The sequence below is a fragment of the Lonchura striata genome, chromosome 5, assembly GCF_046129695.1.
Source record: "Lonchura striata isolate bLonStr1 chromosome 5, bLonStr1.mat, whole genome shotgun sequence".
In the NCBI taxonomy this organism is placed as follows: Eukaryota; Metazoa; Chordata; class Aves; order Passeriformes; family Estrildidae; genus Lonchura; species Lonchura striata.
In genome coordinates, this window is record NC_134607.1 from 17,537,957 (window position 1) to 17,562,037 (window position 24,081).

At 37.2% G+C, this 24,081-nt stretch overlaps 1 protein-coding gene across 4 annotated transcripts in view; it reads right to left on the reverse strand.

The window, feature by feature from the left end:
* Nucleotides 1–5,015: 5,015 nt before the first annotated feature.
* The window catches only part of BICD1 (BICD cargo adaptor 1), a 167,436-nt gene continuing 148,370 nt past the window's right edge, over nucleotides 5,016–24,081 (reverse strand). The window contains exons 8-9 of one of the 4 annotated variants that reach the window (XM_021540005.2): nucleotides 16,518–16,593; nucleotides 5,016–10,787 (exon numbers count right to left, since the gene is read on the reverse strand). In XM_021540005.2, the coding sequence (XP_021395680.1) occupies nucleotides 16,546–16,593 (48 nt within the window). In that variant the 3' untranslated portion in view covers nucleotides 5,016–10,787; nucleotides 16,518–16,545. Of the gene's footprint in view, nucleotides 10,788–13,513; nucleotides 16,604–24,081 lie in introns of those variants that run through there. The other 3 variants (XM_031507959.2, XM_021540007.2, XM_077783358.1) reach the window with 3 other exon arrangements.

Consider the following 24,081-nt stretch of genomic DNA (forward strand, 5'->3'; position numbering starts at 1 on the left):
ATAATATAATATAATATATAGCATAATACAATACGAATCTCTGTTCTGCCTTGCTTGACTATGTAAGAGGGAACAATATTGTGTTTAATCTCTTTCTCCCTGTTGTCATTTTGGACCCCATTGAAGATAATGATGGGGACTATCTAGAAGTAGGTTTTGTCCACTTCCAGCTACTGTAATAAAGAATCCTATTTATATCCTCCTAGAGCCAAGGTTTCTCCCTCCATCACACAGATGGGTGCTAAATGTAGTTTTGCAAGAACAGTAGTATGATAATTAAAGGAGGAAACATCCCTGCTACATATTGCTTTGTTGGTAATTTTGTCTCACCCTTTTTTAGCAGCACAGAAGCATTTGGTATATTGCAAGCAAATTCTTGGAATTTACTGAAAACAGGTTGAGATAAAGGTATCAAACACATTCCTTAGTTTTACTGAAGGATTGATGCTTAGAGGGAGTAATTGCTCCCTCTAACAGTTTTGTTAGGTAACTCTTGCAGAACAGTACTTATTTATTTAACAGACACTGATTCCTTTTAGAAGTTGGAATATTCTTCATTATCATCACCATTGATTAATGAAATGCGTCTCGCTATCCAGTTGATGTCATACATTTAGATACCATTAGCAACAGTGCTTTAGCTTTGATTTGCATTAACTTCAGGTGAAAACAAACTTCCATAAGGTCATGTCAGCAGAAAGGAGAGAAAGCTATGCTTCATAAAATGTTCTACTTTTTTATTTCATCTTTTATTCTGTAGTGACAATCAACAGCCAGGTAAAAAAAAAAAAGTTAAAAAGACCTGGTCATTTGAGACACTTCACTTTAAGTGGGGTTTAGTGGGAAGATGCTCTAAGATTTCCTTGGAGCCTTCTCTTCTCCAGGCTGAACAACCCCAACTCCCTCCGTCTGTCTCCATAGGAGAGGTGGTTTGTTTGAAGAGTCATGTACTGCTAAGGTGCTGGATACATTAAATATTAACCACTGCCCCTCTGTGAATGCTTACCTAAACAGTAGGGCAAAATGTTTTGATTCTCTGCTTAACAAATCAACACAGGTAGAGCATATGGCTGATAAAACATGTTGTGAAAATAAAGGCCTAATTATAACTTCCAGCTCTGGAAGAAAATATACCACTCTCAATATTGCAATACTGCCCTTTGTTTTTTTTCCTTGTTGTAAAAACCAAGCTGTCAGGTATTTAAGATTATTTCTAAAAAGGCATATGGTACATGCACAGGAATTTCAGCATACTTTTTAATAATTTATGGTGACTTAAAACAGAAAGACTTCAAAGCTGTTGCTGCATTTGCAGACTCGTCTTAAGTTTTCCTCCCTTGTTTTCCTCCATTCTGTTCTGCATTCCACAGACTCCTTTGGATGTTTCTGGGATAAAATGTTATTATTATATGACTGTGAAAAGGATATAAATGCTGCTCGTATTCCACTTCAACTTGCTGTTTTATCCTGAATCTAAAAAAATAACATTCTATTCATTCTTATAATTCTTATAAACCCTTTAAAACTTCTTTTTACCCCAGAGATCTAACACTGTCTAATTTTGGAACTTAGTACTTCAAACAATCTTTACAGTGTATATCTGTGCAAAGCTTTATGCACTGCAAATGGCTGTACCTTTCCATACTGAAATGTGCCATGTGTTTATATTCCAACAGTGATAAACTAAGCCTAATTGCAGAGATGAGGGGTCTGAAACTCCAGAACCTCCAGAATCTCCATTTGTGCTTTGTCACAGATTTATATTCATGGTTTTGAACATCCTTTTAATAGGCTGTAGTCACTTAAAAGGAAATTCATATTATTTACCAGAATAAGAGTATATATATTTTACTGAGCTGTCATTGTTAGGGAAAGAAAAGTTTTCCCATGCTCAGGCATTATTTTTGTCTTGGGTCTGGTGAGTCAAAATGCCATTTTGGTTTACAAGCCTGGAAGACAGTCAGAAGGAGGGCATAGGTCTACAGAAATTAAAAGCAGCAAGAGGACGTTAAACTCCAGCCATTTATAATGAGTCTCTATCAATACTAAGCACTGCAGAAATAGGAAAAAAAGCTCTGAACCAACTCCAGCACTTGAGCAATGCAGGTTCTGGGGCAGTGTATGTACCACATGGAGTAAGTAACTCACCTTCCGCCCATATCTAAAACCACTTTGGTATTTATTGTACGCATGGTGAGGTATGTGGAGAGGTGAAGGATTACATGTAATCACTTCATTGAGTGTTGCTGTTTTCCCATCACACACACAATTTGCCTATCTGTAGGTGAGAGATAACAGCAACCAATTTGCAGAGATGTTTTGGGAAAGAATTAATATACATAGAGTGCTCTGAAGATAAAAAGAGTTACCCTGCATTTGTCTAAGATAACAAAAACCTTTGAAAGCCATGGTGCCTTCACAGAGGCATTTTCTTTTTCAGCAGTGTAGGAATTTGAGATTACTGGTATTTTTATTGAGTGCATTTATGTAAATTCTAATGTTATGGTTTGCAAGGCTGAAGTTGAATCACAAACTGGTCACCAAATATGGGGCTCACGTCCTCTACATTCAGAATTTGCTCTTCAAGGAAGCTCTGCAGTCAATGTCACTTCCCATAACACGTTTCCAATCTGGGTAAATAGCTTCAGTTTTAATACTTCAACCAATATGACAGCACTGAATAGCAAAAATCAATTTCCTTGAGAGACATAGTCAATGCTTAAAAATATTAAACCCCTTCACAGGTAAGAAATCCTATGAATTAATGTAAATGGATACAACTGTCTCATTATTTATTTCCAAAGTTCCCTGATAACTCAGTTAAGGGATATGAAAGTCCTTCTTTCCCCCCCTCATATACAGCTTTCTCACAAATAACATTTTCTCAGTCATAAATTGTTATTACAGCAAGGTAATCTTTTTTTCTCTAAAACCAGCCAAGAAATCATATTCCTGAAGTTGGATGCTTCCACTGTGATACAAGACAATATATAAATAATAATGAAGGAAATATGTATTTTCTAATATACCACTCTAGTCAAGAAGGAAAGAAAATCTGTCTTGCAAAGGTCAATATTTTTTACTGGTTTATTAAGCTTCTGCTGAGTTGACAACTATAGCACTGAGCCTTATTTTTGTGCAAAGTTAAGACTTTCTTCTTTCATCCAGGCAATCACTCAAACCTTCTGCTGAAAAGAAAGCAGTTGTGCCTGTGCCTTTACCATAAACAAATAGATGAGAACTGGCTTTATTCCAAATAATTTTTCCCAGGATGCATGTAATTATGACTACCTATTTTAGCTTCATTTTCCCCCTCCATCTTGTTCTATATATAAAATCTTCCATGTTTGTCATTCCTAGGCTGCTAGAAGATGTGGCTGTCAGGTCCTCTCCATAATTAGTATCTCTGTTATTATGATTGGTCAAATGAAACCTAGGTTTCAACATGGTTCAAAATTATGCTGTAATTTTTTTTCCTGCATAGCTCACTTGCCAGTGCCCTGTCAGTGTTTTATAGTGTTAGGAGAGTCAAACCACAGCTCCTGCTGCCTTTAGGTACAACTGGAAGTGCTCTGCATTTCTTCATGCATAACTTCAGGATTTATTAAGAGAAGTATCCTTGAAACTAAGACTTGCTGTAACAGTCACTGTAAACTTTAGCTTCAGGATCCTGTCCATTAAAATCTGGTGTATATATAGCAGAAAACCAACAGTTCAGTCGTCAGAGGTTACCTCCTGCTCCAGAATATGGAGTAATGCTTCTTCCCAAGGCAGAAATTACAGACATTTTCATTGGAAACAGAAGTTATATTTTTTGAGGTTTTTGTTTTAGTTTGTTGGGTTTTTTCCCCTGTTTATTTCAGTGACCTTACTCAATAAATATCATTGCCTCTCAGAGCCCTGCAGAGGACCAGCTGAAGGGATGACACAGAAGAAGGGAAAGGAGCAATATGGATTAGAATTTTGTCAAACCATCTCTGAAATCAGAACTTTCCCACAAGGGGGATAGTCCTCTGTGAAACTTCTTTCAAAACACATTGAAGAAGATAAGTCTGCTTTCCCCTTTCTTTTTTCAACTCACAGAAACTCTTAATTCAACATTGAAAAAGAGGAGCACCCAGTGCAAAAAAATTCTAGCAGTCACACTTCTGCTAAATGATCCTGGAACACTGCATTTCCAAGGCTCATTTCTGCAATGAGCAAAGATAATGTGGGAGAATCCCTGCTAGGTGAGAAAAGGAAGAAAATATACAAGTGGGAAGAACCTAGACAAATAGCAGCCCTCAGGCTCCATTTCTACCACTATGCACAATTTGTGTTACTATCCAAACCACATCCCCAGCCAGGCAAAAAGCAACCCAGCTGTCCATCAGTTCCTGTTGAGTCAAACACTACAGCAAGCTTGGAGATGGAATCCTTCCTCCACAATCTTCCTGACCCACTTCTAAAAGCTGGACATTTTCTATCCCTCAGGGACCCTGTGAACAGCAAGGTTCACTGGAGGAGCTGCAGCAGCCACGTTCCAGCCAGGGCTGAGCTCCTGGATCAGTATGGGCTGATCTTCACCTCTTTGCTTTTAGAGCATGGCTCTTCTGCAAGGGAAAAGGATGTTCCTTACTGTAAAGAAGCAGGTATGGTATAGCATTCCCAAACCAAATTTTTGTTGTCTTCAGCTCTTTTGCTTCCACATCCCCTGAGGATGGAGATCGGCATCTTACAGAGCGTTCTTGTGCTGAAAGTTTATGCAGATGTTGCAGCATTTCAGGGATCACTCAAATCCGCTGGAAACACTATATGGGGAAACCATATTTTAGTATCTGCCTCAAACTCGGAAAACAGAGGAAGCATCTCGGCTTTAATTCCGATTCCCTTTTCCTTTAATGTTGATTTCCCGTCTTAATTTCCTCTTTGATACCTTTTAAATTTACAATCATTGATCTCTAAGAATGAAATGATTGTGAAAGTCTAAGTCTAAGCACTGCAAACTGCTGTAAATAGAAGCAGAACAGACAGAATGGTGTTAAATGAACAAAAATGGCCAGTTTATTCACTGGAACAGTTATGCATTAATTACACTGTAATTTTAATTGGAACATAAAGATGTAAGAATTGGTATATCAGCTTATTTTAATTATTTTCTTCAGCACTAGAGTGTTTTTCCCAACCATTTGACTGCATGATCATATTACACATGTACAAGCACAGACTTTATGAATCCCTCACAAGGTATTAATCTAGGATTGTCTAAAAGGACAAGGAAAAGTTAACATGAGAATTACTTCAATTTTAAAAAATAAATGATACATTTTTGGAAACAAGAATTATTTAACTTTTTTGCTTTTAGCATAAAGTAGCAACAAGAAGAGTTTCCAATAGTCTTTAGTAAATGAACATATATACTTTTGTATTCTTCACCACCTAGAAACACTTCATCATTTAACCCCAAGAAGGCAGGACAACATAATGTCAATTCAACATAGGAGTAGCTGAGTTATTACAGCAGTAAACATACAGTATACAAATTTGTGTCTGTCACAAACTCCACCAATGCTAAAACTCTTTTGAAAGGAACACAGCAATCTGTATGGTTCATTAAATACAGAACATCATGCAAATGGAAACATTCAATAGATTACAAAAGTCACAAAACATCAGTTTTCTTTTTTTAATTGTTTACAAAGGATCAAGTTAATTAACCCTTTAACAGTCAAACCACAGGGCTGAAAATCAATAGGGCAATAAAGTAATAAAGTAATAAAAGTAATAAGTAATAAAATGGACTTAATTTAACCACTGGCATAGCACACATAGTCATATCTGTGAACAGGAGAAATAATAATAAAATAAGCTAGATAACTCTTATTTCTTGTTCATAGCAGATAAAATACCAACTAGCTAGCAAGCCAGGCTACTTGAAACTTTTATCAAAGGCTTCTCTTTATTGATTTTCCAAAATTTTTTGAAATCAAGCAACCACGTACTCAATAAAAACTCAGATTACTAACACTGATAAAAAATATACACTCTTATCCACTCTTTTACAGCAAATAATGATAATCAAAACAAATAGCTTTGTAGAAATACATTTTTTTAAATACAAGGCTCTATCACCCAGAGTCTGCCCACACATTAACTCCAGTAATGAAATACTGGATTTTTCCTTCACCTTTTGTCACTTTGTCACTTGGTTGCCATTACATTTCACAAAGGGGATTTTCACGAACTCCATGGGAAACAGATTAAAAACCAATAAGGATTTAGGCTGTGCACCTCCAAATGAAAGATACAGACTCTCTGTGATAGTTCTCTTGCCCTCCTAGCAAGAGGAATATGCATATCACACGAAATAAGAATTTTCTAGCTTAGTTATGGATACAGAGAAACTACACAATGTTAACAATGTCATGCACACATTTTCCATTGCATATTTTGATGTATTTGTGCCTGAAGGCAAAAGGCAATTGCTTTTTTATTTCTTTTCCACGAGATGCTTAATTACACTAAAAAAAACCCTTCATGGTTAAGAAACGTCTGAATAGTATCTATCCCTTTCAGACTCACTGCACACACAGCAAAGAAAAACTGAAGAAGAAGTGATGACTGGAATTTTTAAAGAGGTAAGTATAGCAATTATCATACTTCAAAGGTAAAACATCAGCCCCTGCCATTCTCAACTGAAGATTTCCGAGGAACAAAAGAAAGACATTTACTGTAACCTCAGTGGATATGCATCTTCTGCCAAAGAAAGGAACAGACCTCATAAAGGCTGATGTGATCTATACCTTGTGATGATGATGATCAGTCCAGCTGTAAGTGGAGCTGGGAACACAGCTACTGACTTTGGCATTGCAGGATGAACGATAAGGTTGGTACCAAAACTAGGGCCCAGACTCTGGGTGTCATTCCCAGTGGGATAAGACTGGGTCAGATTTTACTAATAGCTTACTTAAGTATTTCCAACATAATTATGGTGAGCAACCTTTATAGGTGAGGTCATATTTCATAAGTGAGGTTATATTTCATAACATAATCTCCTTTATGTACATACATTAATATGGTAAATGGCTTAAACAACTTTGTCATTGTTTTTAAAATAAAAAACAAACTGAAAATCCACTTGGCATTAAAACTTGCAGCGTTAAATTATAGTTTCATTCTACAAACTCTGCTGTATAACTATGACTACATTAATTTACTGTGAAAAATGTGGATAGAGAAAGCACAGAGATGCCAACCTGTATATCAGATCAATCAGAAAGAATATCACTACTGCCTCCATTTAAGAAGGCAGAAAATTCTATACAATTAGCATGAAAAACAATTATGTCCTCTTTCTTTAAAACCTCCATATATGTTCTGACTAATAGAAAATATATTTTTTCCATACTATTACATATTACAATTTATTTTTCATCTTTTTCTTCCTTTATATTTGGGGTTTTTTTCCTATTTATTTTCTTTTCTTCTTTTTCCTCACACATTTCCTATAAACTGGATTTCCACAAGTAGATCATTTTACTGAACTAGGAATAATTTTTCACTACATCAGAAACTAAAACCCAAACCAAAATGCTCCTGTTTTGATCTAAATTACTCTATTTCAATAGGCTATTTCAAATCCAAAGACATTTCAAGGCCATCATAGAGAACAAAAGCTGAGTTTCAGACACAAAAGTCACAGCAGGATTTGAATTGCTTCCTTACTGGGTAGAAAACATAGTGGTGTTCCTAAGTATACTCAACCATTACAAATATAATTTTTTCTTAATCCTTAAAAATCAGAATAGATATCAACACAACATAAACTAATTTTAAATGGGCAAAATGTAATATTTTGCAACCCTTAAAAAAACCCAAGCTTTTGTTTCTGATTTTGTCTGCATGTAAATATTTCCTATAAAATCTCTCACAAAGTTTTATATTATCAATCAATATATAACAAAGAAGAGGTTTTCATCTTAAGTTCAAGGTATGTATTTTATTTTATTTTATTTCATTTTATTTTATACTGGTTAACTGACAAAAGTTGTCCCAGGGACCTACAGAGTTTTGTAACTTACAATGCAATAACTACAACCATTTATACATCGAAGTTGGTTTGTTTCTAGTTCTCTCACATTTCCAACAATTACATTTTATTACATATAAAAAATGTAAATTGAAAACTTAGGAATTAAAAATTTAAAACTTAAGAGAATAAAAACATTTATTTCTATAAAACAGAGACACAACTTCTATACCATTGGATGTTCTTTCATAACTCTTGATCCACATGGGCATGCATATGTTTCTAAACTGTCTTGATACCTTTTTTTCCCCCAATAAATTTGTATCTATATAGAAAGGAAATGTATTTCACTGTACTACTGCTTAACTGAAGTTTAGGAAAATGCCTTTGATTTGGATATGAAAATAGGAAAAATTATTCCAAGTGCAGTCAGTGGTAACTGCATTCAAAGTGCTATGCAAGCTCCTTCTCTTATTAACAATATACAGTAGCTGTCTTTGTTGGATGCAGATATTCTTACACCAGTCAGACAAGGTCAGAAATCTGGAGATGCTTTTTGAAAGCTAAATTTGCCTCAGACAAAATACTGTGGGGATTTTTTTAAAAAATCAAAATAGCAGCTGAACTCAGTGTCAGACATCATGATGGAGCTGAACAAGCTTTCACATGACCTTTCTATGACAAGACAACAGGCAGTTTAATTATGATACTGAATCGTGATGCAAAGGTATATGAGAAGTATCACGTGAACCCCATGGAAACCAAAGTCAAAACACTACCGAGTGTTATCTGTTTGATCTGATCAGGACTGGGTATCAGTTTGTTCCTATTTCTCTATCTCTGAGTGTTTTGTTACTATAGCTCAGCTGCTTTGCCAAGGTTACACGACAGACATTGTTGATGACATAAAATATTTCTATTTACAGCACCTTTGTTCTTGGTACTATGGTAATAATGATTTGTTAGGCACACTGAGTGGTCACCGATTCTTTCCTCTGCTGATGTTTTCTGTATTGTAACATTTGGTAAGCACTGTTACTAAAAAACTGACTTCATTCTCTCAGATTCAGGCAGAATTTGAAAGAATTGTTCCAGCCATGCCTGCAGCAATTTTTAGGTTGTACTGCGTTTCCCACTTGTCGGTCACACATTAGCTGCAGAGAAGGAATAAAGACATGCAGAAATACCCAAGCCTCTCTTCTGTAAATAATTTAAGGCCACCTAACAAAACAAGGAGCCTGCTAGTTACCAACAAATAGGCAGCACTGCAGACTTGTTTCTTCAGCTCAGGACAGGACGGGAAACCCACAGATGCTGAACCACAACCCTCTGCTGGCCACTTCCCTTGCTGCCAGGTACTGTGCAAAATAAATTCCTCTATCCATGATTTTGTTCTGAAACTCACTGCTTTTAAGAAAAAAACCAGGCTTATTCAGCTTTTACAGGAAAAAATCTTTAACTAGGAACACTGTGCACTGTTGCGATAGAGTCTGCGTAGTGTTGATCACCTGAGTATTTGTCATAAACTGACATGAGCTAAGGTTCTGTGTCTGTTGATTTTTGGCAAGGAAAAAATGCACTACAGTAAAGTCCTGCTGACTTTGATCCACACCATCAACCCTACCTGCATGAGTTCTTTCTCCACAGAATACTTCACACAAAATGCACACGTCTTCCCCACTCAAACTAGCCTTTCCTGGTAAGGCCTCGAGCTAGGATCCTGAAGATGGGAGTGGGAGGAAAGAATGTTTTCAATTAGCACACAGCATTTTACTTATTTTAGTTTTTCTTTCTCAGATACCAGATAGAAAGTAATCCCAAAAAACAGCACCAATTCATGATGTGAGAAGTATAATTACAATGCAAGCAAACAACTGAAAACAAATCAGTACATTATCTTTTCATCTCCTTCTTAGGCTTAATAATTATCTTTCAATGAAGAGCTAGAACAAAACCAGAAGCTAGTGTAATAGGAATTAAAAAAACAAGTGCATAAACAATATCAGTGCAGCAGCAAAATATACAGTCCTTGTTGACATTCCAGTTCAACCTATTTTCAACATTTTTGTGCAATAAAAATTGGCCATATGCTGGCCAATGCAACAAGCCTTTTTTTAATATTAACACAGTCATTCTTCACTGAAGCTATTTCTGCTTGGATTTTAAAAATAAAATTAGTTAAATACAACTCTCACAAAAAAGAAAAAAAGACCATATTTTATAAACACAGAATTCTGGTGCAAATAAAGTAAGAAATAAATATCACACCCTTGAAGACAAAAAGAAATTTGAACTGGTTCCTATGGCTGAACTTAGAGGATGTGAGGGTAGGATTTTTGTAACATATTTTTTTAACATTGGCTTAAGTCTCTCTTTACCATTTCAGAGGTAAAGCCAAGCAGCTGGGAGGAACATTTTTTGTCGAGATGTTAAATTTCACTACACTTCAGTTGTGACAGCTCATTTTGAGTACAATCAGAGGAACCATAAAAAGTCTTCTTGATAGGTTGGGCTCTGTGCTTTGTGTTCTTCTTCTCAACCTTCCCTCAGTTGCCAGAGCAGGGGATATGAATCCAGACTTGCCAATGCAGCAACAAGGCAGGATTGTCTACCCGCTTGCTGGGAACAACCCCAACCTTTGTTGCATGAGCTCCACTCTGTTTGCATTTTCTCTTACGTTGCATATGAAGATTAGGGGTAAGGAGGAGGCTTAGAGAGACAGTTGAGAGGGGCACACTGAGAGCTGGAATGTGGCTGCTCTTCTGGGAGAGCATTAGGACTGAAAATTAAAAAGAAAAGAGAAAAAGTGCTTAAAATACAAGGCAAACTTTTTACAAGCATGTCGATAGTACAGGGCTGGGAATTAACTTTAAAAGGGGGTGAAGCCTCATCTCTAAACCTGCATCCTCAGACACACAGTGTACATACAGAAAGCTCTCAGTGCACAGCAAGTCAGTGACATGTTCGATGCATTTGTGAGGTGGCTGAACTGACTTCACAGTTCCTGTACACAATTGCTGTTTGCATGGCTGGGATGACAAAGATTGTGTGGAGAAAAAATGTATCTGTGAAATGGGAGAGAAAATTTGAAGGACAAGATGCAGGTGCCATCTTTATGTGAATATTAAAGATTTTCTATATGCAGCTGATTCAGAGTTTGAAATGAAGGACAGTGCCAGGCTAGAAATCAGGTTTCATAGCTCTGTGAAAATATGATATCTTACTGAATTTTACCTATTTACTAGTTCATTTCTACAAACACAGCGTAGCCTTCCTCATCAGGCCCCTTAACCATTAAATATTTTGCAATTTACACTGCCAAAGTCTGGGGACTTATTATATTTTGTTTTCTTCAGGGTTTTGTGCTGTTTGAATCCTTTTAATTCTGTCATTTGATTAATTTTTGTGAACAATTTGTCTGATAACAGCATTCACCTGTTAATTCACCTGTCTAGAGTGCATTTGTAGCATTCACTGGCACATAGTGCGGAGGGGTCTGAACCAGCTTACAGGGGCTGGAGTAGCAGCAAAGAAAAGGGGCAGCTAACACAAACACATCCCACTTCTTGGTGCAGAGCTGTAGTAAAACAAGGTACCAAAACAAAATGCAAGAAAATTTCATTTATAAAGAGAAGGAAAAGGAAAAAAAAAAAAAAAAAAAAAAAAGGAGAAAAATACCAAAACCCCCACTTCTTTAATGTGTCTGGGAAGAGCTTTTTTCCCTAATGCTTCAAATGTTCTACAGTGTTGAAGTTATTGCAAGCTCAACAGTGTGATGTATGATAAAGCACAATCATTTATGTCTCCATCTTCAAGAGAACTTTCATTTTCTATTTTCCTTCTTTAGAAACTGCGTTTTTACATATTATCTCTGCAGCACAGACTATTGGAATTCTGGCTGAAGGAATGCAATTAGCCTATTGTTGGAAATGAATCAATTTGAAATGCCAGAGGTGTTTGGTAAAACATTACTGGAAATGCCAGTGGTACTGAAAATGTCTTTAGTTTCCACACACAGCATTTACTTAAGGAAGCAGAGAGATGATATTGTGTTTGACTAAAGAAAGAAAGAAGTGTGCACCACCACCATTAAGTAACTTGATGGCAATGTCCACAGTATCAAATCAGAGAAATCTGTTAGGCTTTGACCACAAATACACAGATATTACAATTCTACAGGAGCTCTGGGTTTATTTGAAGATCATAGAATTGCATGTCTTAAGTTAGATTCTGTTTCTCATTAATGCTCCTGAAGATGAGTTTCCTGACTGTACACTGGGTGATGACAGGGGGTCATAGAAGCTCAGGATGCCAAAAGCTTTGCTTTATGCCCAGCTGTCTAATAGTTCAGTCCCAAAATGTGTAGTGTTATGAACTATGACTCCTCAGAAGAAGTAATTCTTTCCATGGCTATTATACATCCTTTCCTTCTGTCATATTCTGCCACATGCAGATGCAGATACAGCATCCGCAGAGATGTTAATGAGATCTTTACCTGCTCCACACCAATGACTATGTCAGGAGTGACTACTGATTAACCCAAAAGCTCTGTATGTACTCTCAAAATTATCCACTGATCAGGAGCCAGCTCCTGGCTTCAGTGCCTCCTAAGTTTTCAAGATAGGCTTAGGAGAAGCACTAGCCTTAATTCCTTCAGAGACAGAAAACTGAATTAGAATCTTCACATCCCATTTGAAGAAAACAAACAAGGAGGTGATTACACAACCCTGCAAGACTGGATCACTCTTCTCCCTTGCTGCCTTGTTTCTTTTTAAACAGGACTCTTATAATTGCCAGAGAGGAACAGAAACTCAGCACACACATTCCTTGCTCATTAGCAGAGATGTGTTTGTCTTTTGGGGCTTCCTTCCTAACTTTAAAAATGAGCAACAAAAGATGCTCATGCTCCAAGGGAAAGGATGGGTGAGGAAATGGCTGTAGTTGCAGCTAGTTATGTACAGCATCAGTGGCCTAAAGAACCTCCTCGAGACACATAAGATTCTCCTTTACGCAAATATAAACAACCATAATAACTTTATGGCATGACCTTCATTACAGAGCCAGCCATGACTGTAAAAACTGTACTACAGACTATCCTAGGCTATGCTCAGATTAGCAATTCTAAGCACTGTGGTTAGAGTTATATTAATTTTCTTTTCCTGGTAATTCTGCATTGCTTCTTACTTTGAAATACAAGCACATTTTGTACACAGAAGAAATAGAAAAATTTGTCTCGCTATTTCCTTTTCATCCAATAATAATTATTAAGGGCACTAGCAAGAAAAAAAAATGTCAAGGCTATCAGGCACCTTTATAGCAGCATATATAAACACATCACCTGAAGCTCCAATAGATTTAAATATTTTTCTAAAGCTCTGCTGTTACACCTTCTTCTCTTCAGAAACACAATTCATCCAGTTCATTAATGCAAATTACGTAAACTAAAAATACACCAGAATCAGCAAGTGACACATGGCATTCAATGTGCTTTTTATGGCAGTAGGTCCTGGAGCTGAGCTATCTGACACATGTCCAGTCACAGACAGCAGAGGGTGGCAGGGCAGATTAATAACACAAAGCAAGACAGAGACATGGAAGAAGTTGAGGTTTTGACTATAAACAGAGAATAAGGAAGAACATTTTTACATTCACCCAATGGGATATGTGTAGATTTTAAAACATTTGGTTTTTATGGACTTGTGAACATCTCTTTAAATGCCAGTATCATTTGGGGATGTATTCATTCAATTGATGAATAAAGTCTGTGCAGTTTTTTTGTCTTAGTATTATTGTCTGGCTTTATGCAGCTCTTTTATTTTTTTTTCCCTGGCACTCAAAATACTAATCACATATTTCTAAAATTAACTGGAAAATGGTGTGCAAAGGCCTTCAGTGTTTCTAAGTACTCTGTTCTGGCTTAGAGATGTTATTCACATGCAACATTGTCTGGCATTGATTGTAACTGTAACAAATCAGAAAAGGAAAATATAAACAGACTCATATTTTCAGAATGCAGAAATTTTGCATGTGTTAAGTTGCATATTTTATAATTAAAAAAAAATTATTTCCCACTTTATATAAATAAAAGCATTATTTAATATTAAAAGGCAATATTAATTTAAACGGAGGTACTGGGGAGTTGTGATTTGTTTTGTTATTAATAGATAGTTTGGGCTTAGAGTTTGGGCCTCTAATAATGAAAATGAGGTTTTCTCTGCATTCAACAGAAACCAGAATACAATCCAAACATGGACAAGCTTTTTTAATATTGGATAATGGCAATATTTTAGTGTTGTCCAATATAGTCCACCAGACAGGTAGCTACAGGCGCTAGGAAGGGGGAACAGCATCCAGTAATTGTCAGGGCAGGCCTGGATTTGGTTGCTTGCCCCACATCCCTAGACCTAGAAACTGAGGTGATGTGTGGAAGGCAGAGTGAGACTTGTGCACTTGTTCCTCAGTTTAATTAAAAAAAAATCTCTTAAGGAAAGTTCTCACAGATCTTCCAATCAAGTTTCAGTTGAAACATGCAGATTCAAGCAAAAAGACCAATGTAAAGCAAAAATGAATTGACTAGATATGCCCTGGAGTCTCATTTGGCTTGAAACTGCATTGCTTATCTAGTGAGATTTACCAAAGCCTATCCACTGGAATCACAATTATTGAAAATGCCACAGTTATACAAGTCCCACTTAAAAACCACAGTACAGCTAATCAATGAGGGAAAGCTCTCAGTGAATCTACCTGTGCTATGGTCAGGTGTATTAACTGGTTTGAACATGATTAGACATCACAGGATGTGGAAAACATCTGTGTGAAGCACAAGCCTTAAACAGCTCTTGTTTAGCCCTGGATGAAATGCCACTGAGAGGTCACATTACTGCAAGAATTGTGTTGGAGACTTGAAAAAACAAGCACGGCTCTCTCTTAAAATGGCTGACTTCAGGGACAGTCAGAGGACAAGAAATGGTGGGACAAGCTCCTGGCTTCATTCTCTGCTGCATTTAGAAAATCCAAACCTCAGTAAGTCTAATTGGTCCTTAAATGCCCTCAAATTTTACTCCAGATTCCAATTACTTTATTTAAACAACTCAGCAATTCATGTCATCATGCTGACTTGCATCAAATCTATTGTTATGCTTCACTGCTTTACAGAGCTGGGCAGGTAATGTGGCTGATCAGGCAAGCAAAGCAGCAGTGTGAATATACCAAAATCAGTGTTGTTTTGACATCACCAGATGAGTACAAATCTAGTGGTAAAAAATAATAGCCACCTGAAAGTCAATTTTCCAGCTGTGTGTGTGTGTGTTGTTTGTAGGATGACTGACCTGAAGTTTTTTAAATGTTAACCATATTTTAAATTATCAGAACAAGTTAATGCTTACAGATTTCTGAGAAGATATTTTGAAATTACAGAAACAATTGTTGCTTAGCATTTAGAGAGGGATGGTATTTGGACATATTCTCCACTAGAAGAGTAGCTCTGGAAGGAACAGAATAGCCCTTAATTAAATTAAATAGGGTTAAAATAAGACTTATTGACGTTAACCTCCATGTTTCCAAAGCACCTATTGCTAATCTCAAGTTGCTCTAACATCTAAAATACAGCAGCGTCACTTTACTGGCATATTGAAGATTTTAAATGTCACTTTTATTTTTTTCAGTGAGCTGTAGAACTCCAAACTGTAAATCAGTAATTGATACTTTCCAGTTGCAATGAGTTTACAGCAACTTCTCAGTAAAACTTTCATATTGCTTTTACATAGTAAAGAAGATAAGAGTACTTCCATTTTGTAGGCAATAAATGAGAGGCACTAACTTGGTCGCTACAGTTCAGGCAAAGGCCTAAAAAAAAAAGTGAATTATTTCAAATGAAAGCATGGACATAAGTGAATATTTGCACTGATTGTACCATGAACAGATAAAATTATTGTAATGTCCTTTTGCTTTGCTTAGGTTTGGGGTTGTGCCTTGATAAACTCAGCCATCCCAGAAGCACAATGTGGCCTTTGCACCACCTATGAGCAAGGACACCAGGAGTTTACTTTTAAAAACAAGATTAATAACTGATTGCCTTGGGTCTGAGTTTCCAAGTCAGGGAAAACTTAGAAGCGTCTGCTAAAATCTCACAAATGCCTCTAAAATGCCACCTTACAAAAGGGAAGCCTACACCTACCCGTGAAATTAAAAGTCCTCAATTTAAGTAAATCTTTCTAGCAACAAAATAAATTCATTGCTACTTTGGCATTATCGACAAACTGCATCAAAATATCAAATGAGGGCTGCAAGATCCAACTTGGCATTTTTTCCATATTTTTACAAGGAAGCAAGTGCATGAATGCTGTGACTCATGTTGGTACTGTCACTGCAGAAATTACCACTGTTCCTCGAGCTGTTAAAGGTTTGCTGTTAGAGAAAAAGTGAAGAGCTTTTGTCTGAGGAGGAGGAGGAGGGGGTGGCAGGTGTGCATGCAGCTCTGTGCAAAGAGAGGAGAGTTAGTGGAGTTTACCTGACAGTCTGGCAATCTGGCCCCCTGGCTAGTTGTGAGCCGTGTGGCGGTATGGAGGCAGCAGGCTGCTGACAATCTACAAGAAACTGATAAATTAGACATATATACAGAGAGATTACAGAGCAAGGGGTTAGTAACAGCACTACACAGGCTAGGCATCTCAGGGAGAGATTTAGTGAGGAATGTGCTCTTGGTGCCTTATCTGACAGAAACACCTTTTTTCTGATAGCAGTGACATTGGCTGTTGCCTTTTTCTCCTTTTCAGAAGAAGCATTGGAAATATGTTTGTTTTCCCTTAGCACTGACAAATTTTTATTTAAACAGACAGCAATAATGGGTTGTATTCAGGATCTGGGTTTACACCTTGTACTTCTCATTCTTCTGTTCATCATCTTGTTCTGCTCACATCTAATATGAAAAGTGTCAATAAAACTACTCAAAATTTACCCAAAAAACTTATATCCATATAAAAACAATTATGTCATCTCATTACAACATACAAGAAAGAGCTGTAAGAAAGTCTTTTCAATTTTTGAACAATGCTTGTGGGATTGGGGTTTTTTGTAGGAAAAAGGAAGAACTTCATAGACTCAGTTTGACTGTTTTGTCTCAATTATTTTATCAATTCCCTGTCAAAGAAGTTTCCATATTAATCACTGGCAAAGCTGTATTATGGCTCTTAATTTATTAAATAACAGAAAAGCCAAATAATCCTTCATTGCTATGTTTTCCTGTGACATTCAAAATATGAAGACAGCTTTAGATTGGATAATACTCGTGGGGCTTCATGGAAGTAGTTGAACAAGGCAACCTTACTTTCTAAGTCAGTAGTGTTTACTGAGAATTCCAGATCACAATATTTGTTCTTTTTCCCTGCTGTATTCAGGCCTTTAATTCCACTGTCTATGTGATTCAGATTGTCACACAACAGAGTCATCAGGATCTTTTCAAACATTAGAATCTATGGGTGAAATTCTGACCCTACAAAAAACTGCTGGAGATTACTTCCTGTCTCCAGTAGGACTTGCAGACCTATCATCCTTCCTGACTGCTTCAACCTGATTCTCAACCTGTTTGATGGAATAGGATTATTTTCCCCTAAACCTTAAAAATGAGACAAGGGAACTCCATGGACATGGAAAGAATTTGATTTTTATTTCTTTCAACTGGTTGCTACTTAAAACTCAATTCCAATAATAATTTCTCTTTATAATATAGATTCAAAACCCCCTTCTATTCTTTGTCTCAATCAATGAAAGAACATGCAAGTAATTTGCTGTCAAGAGTGTTGGGATGACATCGGGTACTTCAGAGCAACACATCTTCACAGCACACTGAGCATACAACATTTCCCTTCCACACCAGCCCGCAGGGCCTCTCCTTAGTTCCTGTGAAAATCTGTGCTGACCTCCAGTGGGTAAGAAGCAAGTGTACCCAAATCACTGGTTTCTTCCTGCTTCAGCAAAGAGAAGAAGTGTTTGGACCTATTTTCTAGAAAAATACATGAAGACTTTGTGCCAACACCTTTGTGTCCAGCAGCAGAAATTAATAAGAATAAGAAAGAATACTCTGCCACTTTCATTTACCAGGGTTGTCACTATAGTCCTCACTGCATCTTTCAGCAGAGGAGTGCAAGAGTTGGCAACGTATTTGAGTCATGAATGGAAGGGCGTGTCATTTCAGCACAAAGCTCAACTAAAACAAGAACTGTCTGAGGAACAGACAGATCAGGCTAACTGCAGACAGAAAATTATGGCAAAAAAAAAAAAAATTAATGCTTTATTCTAAACAAAATCATTTGCAGAAGTCCAGAGTAAAGTCATGCTTGACAGGATATACAAGGTCACCAGTGATGAAAGAAATACAGCAGAAAAGGTGAAGAAAGATTTCACTAATACAGAAGAAAGTGATGAAAAGGTGCAGAAAGGTTTCACTAATACAGAAGAAATTGTTCTGACAGGCTTTTCCAAACAACACAAATGCCTCATTTATATCCTGTTCTAAGATCTCAGGCATGGTGGTGGAAATATTTCATGATGCATCTTGATCTGCTACATTTGGCAGAATAGCTGAATAGTGAGCCAGGTTCTGGGAGGATTATGCAAACTGGTAATAACTATTTCAGTGAGCATATTCCCTTGACTTTGTGTGAAACACTGTTCTAGCTGGCATCAGCAAAGCTCTTGCAATCTGGCTCACGTTCACATCAGGGCCAGATCTAGTGATCCACATGTCTTAAGATGACTGAATCGTCCTCCCACATCCTCCAGGAGTGAAGTTTCTGAGGATTATGCTAGGAAAGAGCTAAGCAGAATGCATATGGCTTACACAGACACATTTCAAATTCAAAGGAGCTTCTTATCTACTTATGTCCAAGTAGCTGTGCGAGAGCTAACTTTATTCCTTCTATATTTAATCCTTTTAAGTATTTTGGAGGATTTATAACACCCTTCTCTAATGTCATGACAATCATAAAACGAGTTTTCTACTAAGGAATTCCTGCCTATATTAAGCATATGTTTGTTTTTTTTTTCTGAAATACTCTGCTGAAGGTTAAAAGCCTCAAAAAAGTCTTTACTAATTCTAATGTCACATGCCATAGAGACAAGGTAAGAAAGATATGTTCTCTTCTACTAAAAAAAGCAAAAATAAGTTTTAAAATCACATAGAAAGAATCGTTACTTGTACTTTTCAAATATCACAGCCTGTCAGTCAACCTACAGAGTGAAAGGACAGTCTGTCATTTATGTAGAAGGTACTTGGGGTACAGACACAGATTACACTTTTTGCTGTGTCTTCTGACACTACCAACAAGAAAATAATCAATAAAGTTATTAAATACAGTCTATCTTATTTCTCCTATCTTTCTTCTTCTTCACTTGCTGTTAGGAAATAAACTACTTTGGGGCAGGGGATGAGTTGGCTGATCTCAAGTCCTTTTACAATTCCATGAACCTATAACAAATAAATTAATTTTAGTACTCATTTCAACCAGAGATGCCAAAGAGGAGCTATTGTACACAGAAATTCACATGCCAGTTTTCAGTTTTACTGAATTCAGCAGGACTTGTGCCTGCAGAGTGTTGTGACACTATCCAACAACACCACTATTGGATAGTCCATTGGCTCTATTGGAAATGTGAGGTTTGACTTGGGCTATATGTTAGTCCTGTTTCAATTTTTCAGTGCCTGACATTTTAGCCACCTGCACAATGATGATGTAAAGGGCTCAAAGATTTCCTCTCTCACAGATTACCCACTGCTGGTTTTCCTTTGAAACCTAATGCCTAGTCTTAATTGGGCCAACTGGCTCCTGATGTAAGAGCATTCAAAAAAAAGACTCAGAGAAACTACATCTGCTCACATGAGCACTGAATGTGCTGCTATAAATTATCTGCTGAGAGCAAATCTCACCAGAAAGAGAGAATTTTCCTGTACTTCCCTTTGGCTCGGCCACAAAAACAACACATTTCCCTGGTGTCACAAGATGGGCTCTGCCCTCCAGTCTGTGAACTGGGTGACTCTAACCAGCACAGGTCTGCTTTACTGTGTTATTTGTGTCTGAGATGGGTTTGCCTTCTGTTGACATCAGCAATGTCCTCAGTGAAAAATCTACATGCAAGCATTTCCAGTCCCACCTGCTCAGGACCTAGCACACTGCAATGAACATTTCAGCACATTTTGACTCTCAGTAAATTCCTAATTTCTACACAGTGCTTTCAAGCAGCAAGACTACTCAGAATTCCAAGATAAGCATGAAAGACTTTTAGCTGCATTTAGTTCAGTTAATCAATGATTTTCTTTCCCCCTCTTTTATCTTAAAGGGTAAAATTGAGAGCCAAACAGTAAAACAATAATATTTTGCATTTCTGATAAGAAAACATTGGGAAAATTTGTTATTGATAAATGAAAAACTGTCAATAAATGTTTATGACCAAATGTGAGATGGAGGCTTTTTCAGTCTGTTAAAACAAACCCCTAGCATCCCATTGATCCCTTCATGCCAACAGAAACTCCTTCTTTCCTAGGTAAAATTTTTCAGGCTGACTTTGTGTTACTCTACCCAATGTCAATTGAACTTGCTCCACCAAGTCTGAGGAATTTGATAACATGTCTGTGAAGCTGTTATTGAAAAGAGAAGCTGTCTCCATTAATATGGTCACAAATTGTTTTCATCCCTGAAATGTCAATTTAATGGGAAGGAATGAAGGAGTAATAGCATGATTTGAAAGTACTGTGCAAAGAACAGATCACTAGCCTTCTAGCTGTGCAGATGTAAAAATGTGTCTCATCACAGAGCAAGACCTACAAAGACAATAAATCAATCCTCTCTGCTCAAAGGTGAGAAACAAGGAAAATTTCCAAACCAAAAGACAAATGTGAGATGTCAAGAAGAATAGGGCAGAGGGCACTAAGATGCTTGCCCTCCTTGATGAGATTTGCAGAGATGCTTTCAAGCTGCAATCTGACAGTCCTCAAACTGTTTATATACAGTGACAAGGTGACAAGGACATAAGTTAATACAATTATTTTACAGCTGTTTTCACTTAAAATTTATCTTCATTTTTTTCTAATGAATGCCAAGAAAACTTTGACCTTCCTCAAGGCCAAGAGGAATTTAGAGAGACAATAGTTGCCACAAAGAACAGCTGGTTAGAGGACAGCTGTGACTTATCTTCAGAAAAAGCCACAAACAATGGCACAGGTCAAAGATCAGAAGAGTCTCTCCCTTCTCCTGCTTCCAGGGTCAGTTTGAGTCTGTAAATAACACAGTTACCTCTGCCCTACACACAGCCCCAGCAGATCAGTCTGTCAGCTGAAAACTGGACACAGCTCCATGTTTCTGCACACTGCCCTGGAAGGAGAAGGCTCTGGTGGAGCAGCCACTGGGGCTCCATCTGGAGCCTGCCTGGCCTAACTAACCCCAGCTTGCTCAGAGCAGGATTAACTCAGCTTGTCCTGGCCTGTGAGCAAAAGGAGCAGGGGGACTGGCCCTTGTGCAGAGCCATTCTACCACTCCATGAGGGCCAGCCCCCTCCTGGCAGCCAAATAAAGCTCACCAGGTGCTGCTGAGATCCTGCACATTTTTCAGCACCCACATTATCTGTGGTTTCCCACTGTCTGAATTCTACCTCAGTTCCATTAAACTGAATAATGGGTCATTGATTTGAGATAAAGAAATGTGTCAACCAAGTATAATTTTCAGCTTTCTTCATGGTAAAGATAATCTACTATGAAGTTGCCGTGTTGAGAGTGCAAGTACACAGGTAACTCACATCTTAAGCTTGCTAGTCTGGAAATATCTTAGATTACGTTTAATTGGAGAAGTTACAACAACAATTAATTCTTCCACTACTTATTTCTTAGTCTTCTTAAAAACTATTTGTAGAAAAGAGATGCAAGCATGCTGCTGAACTCCCATTAACTGTCAATATCTATATATTGCCCTAAGAGGCAGCCTATAGGATGCATCTAAAATCCTCATCTCCTGTCATCTCCCCATGCCCATCTCCTTTTTCTTGCAAAGCAGGTGCAGGAATATCCCACTGTTTCTACAATCACAAGGTCCTGACACAGGCCCTCCTTCTCTCCTCCTCTTCTGAGCACTTTAGGACAAAGCCAGGCAGAGTTAACCTAACAAAGTGCTTGCTGTGACATGCTTCTCAAGAGTAAGAGCAGGTAGGGAGTTTAACTGCTATTTTATTCTGGCATTTAGGGAAATGCTGTCTGTCTTGGTGATTTTCACAGACAGACTCATGGACCGTCACTAAGCACTTCATGCACTGCCTGGCACACAGCACAGACAGCCGTGGTTTAGTAGGTCACTGACTCAGGGGCTTTCTTGGCTATGTCCTAGTGAGTTCTTTCATCTATACAGCAGCTATGCTATATGGAGTGCTTTTACTCTTAATTTCCTTATTCTGCATGACTTCACCTGTATTTTCTTTTTAGACCTGAATTATCCCAAATCTAGAGAGCTGTTCCCCCATCAGTCCACTTGTTTCAGTGGTAATGTGCCTGCTAGCTCAAATTATAAAGCCGTATCCCAGCCTTGCCTTTTCCTGTAGCTCACATTAAGAATAGCTTTTTTAAAAGAAATTATAGCTTGCTGTTAACAAAATCACTGAAATGCATTTTTCTCCAGTCAGGCTCAGAACATTAAGATGTTTCTTGTAAGCTCTGTAGCCTTTTTCACACTTTATATATCACAATGTGCTTATGTTATTTCTCAAATGGTTTCTGTGAATGCTTTAAATAATTCCTCATTAAATCTACTGAGAAGCTAAATAATGGGTTAGTAAAACAGCAGAAATGGAAATGGCATAAGCTGAAAAATACATCTTCAGTTCCTTTCTTTCATATACAGTTCATAAAAAGCACATTTAGAAAGGTCTGATGATTCATGAACACTTGCTAAAAGACACACACATTTCAAACATTTCAAAAGAGGAAAAGAAAGGTCTTAAAATTACATAAATCATCACATTTCAATCTTGTTGTTCACAATGGAAACATAAGGATACATTTCAGGTCAGAAAATCACCCAGAGCAAAAATACTTGCACTATTATATGGATAAAGAATGGCCTGACCCAAAGTTTGAAGTCAGTGGGAACAGTAACTTTAGTAGGCTTTGGAAAAAACAACACAATTTACCATTATAAAGTTCTTATGCCCCTAAAAAATGCAGACAGGGAGATACTTACAATCAAGGACACTAGTCTTGTTTAAAGAATTGCTGTGAGCTTCCTCCAAACACCACAACATTCCAAGGAACTGCTCTATTAGAGAGCTAAAATGTCAGTATGTCTAATTTAAACAGAGACTCACTTCCTTTTTGCCTAATCTATGAGGCAAAAAGCACAATATTGAATATTCCTGTGTATTAGATGGCAAAAATCATCAGCAAGTCATTAAACCACTTGAAATCTTGTCATAAAATAATATAGAGATATATGACTTTTGTCACCAACATTGTAAGGATATTTCATTCTGTTTTAGTTAATTGATAGCACTGGACTCCAAAGCCCAAAATTTTCAGAGAAAGTAACAAATATCTGGTAAAATGCCTTAAAGATTTGATGTGTCACCTGTATACCTGTTTAGCTAGGAAAAAAACCCAGAAGTCTAAATAAGATTTCACTGAAGAACTTCAGCAAATGATGCTAATGTAAACCATTCCATCCAGCAATGATGTCATAGCTTAGATAGAGAGAGAGAACTGTCAATAACGTTTTAATGGAAATATACAGCAGTAAGGCATGGACTCACTGCAGTCTTTTTTAAAAATAATTTTTAATGTCTTATCAAGCAAATTAGGGCTTCTATGAAAAACAGATTTTATTTCAGGATTGCTTTCTTTATACAGTAAAAAAACATAAATAGAAAATAAACTAAACTTGTAGAACTGCAGTGAATTCATGCCATAATAGCTAAATCATATTAAGTAGCTAAATTATATTGATCAGCATGAAATGCATGACTTTGGTCTCATCAGTGGCAACTGGAAAGCTAAATGCAAGAGAGGAAAAGCACAGAGTGAAAAGGTCCTGTTCACAGTGGCA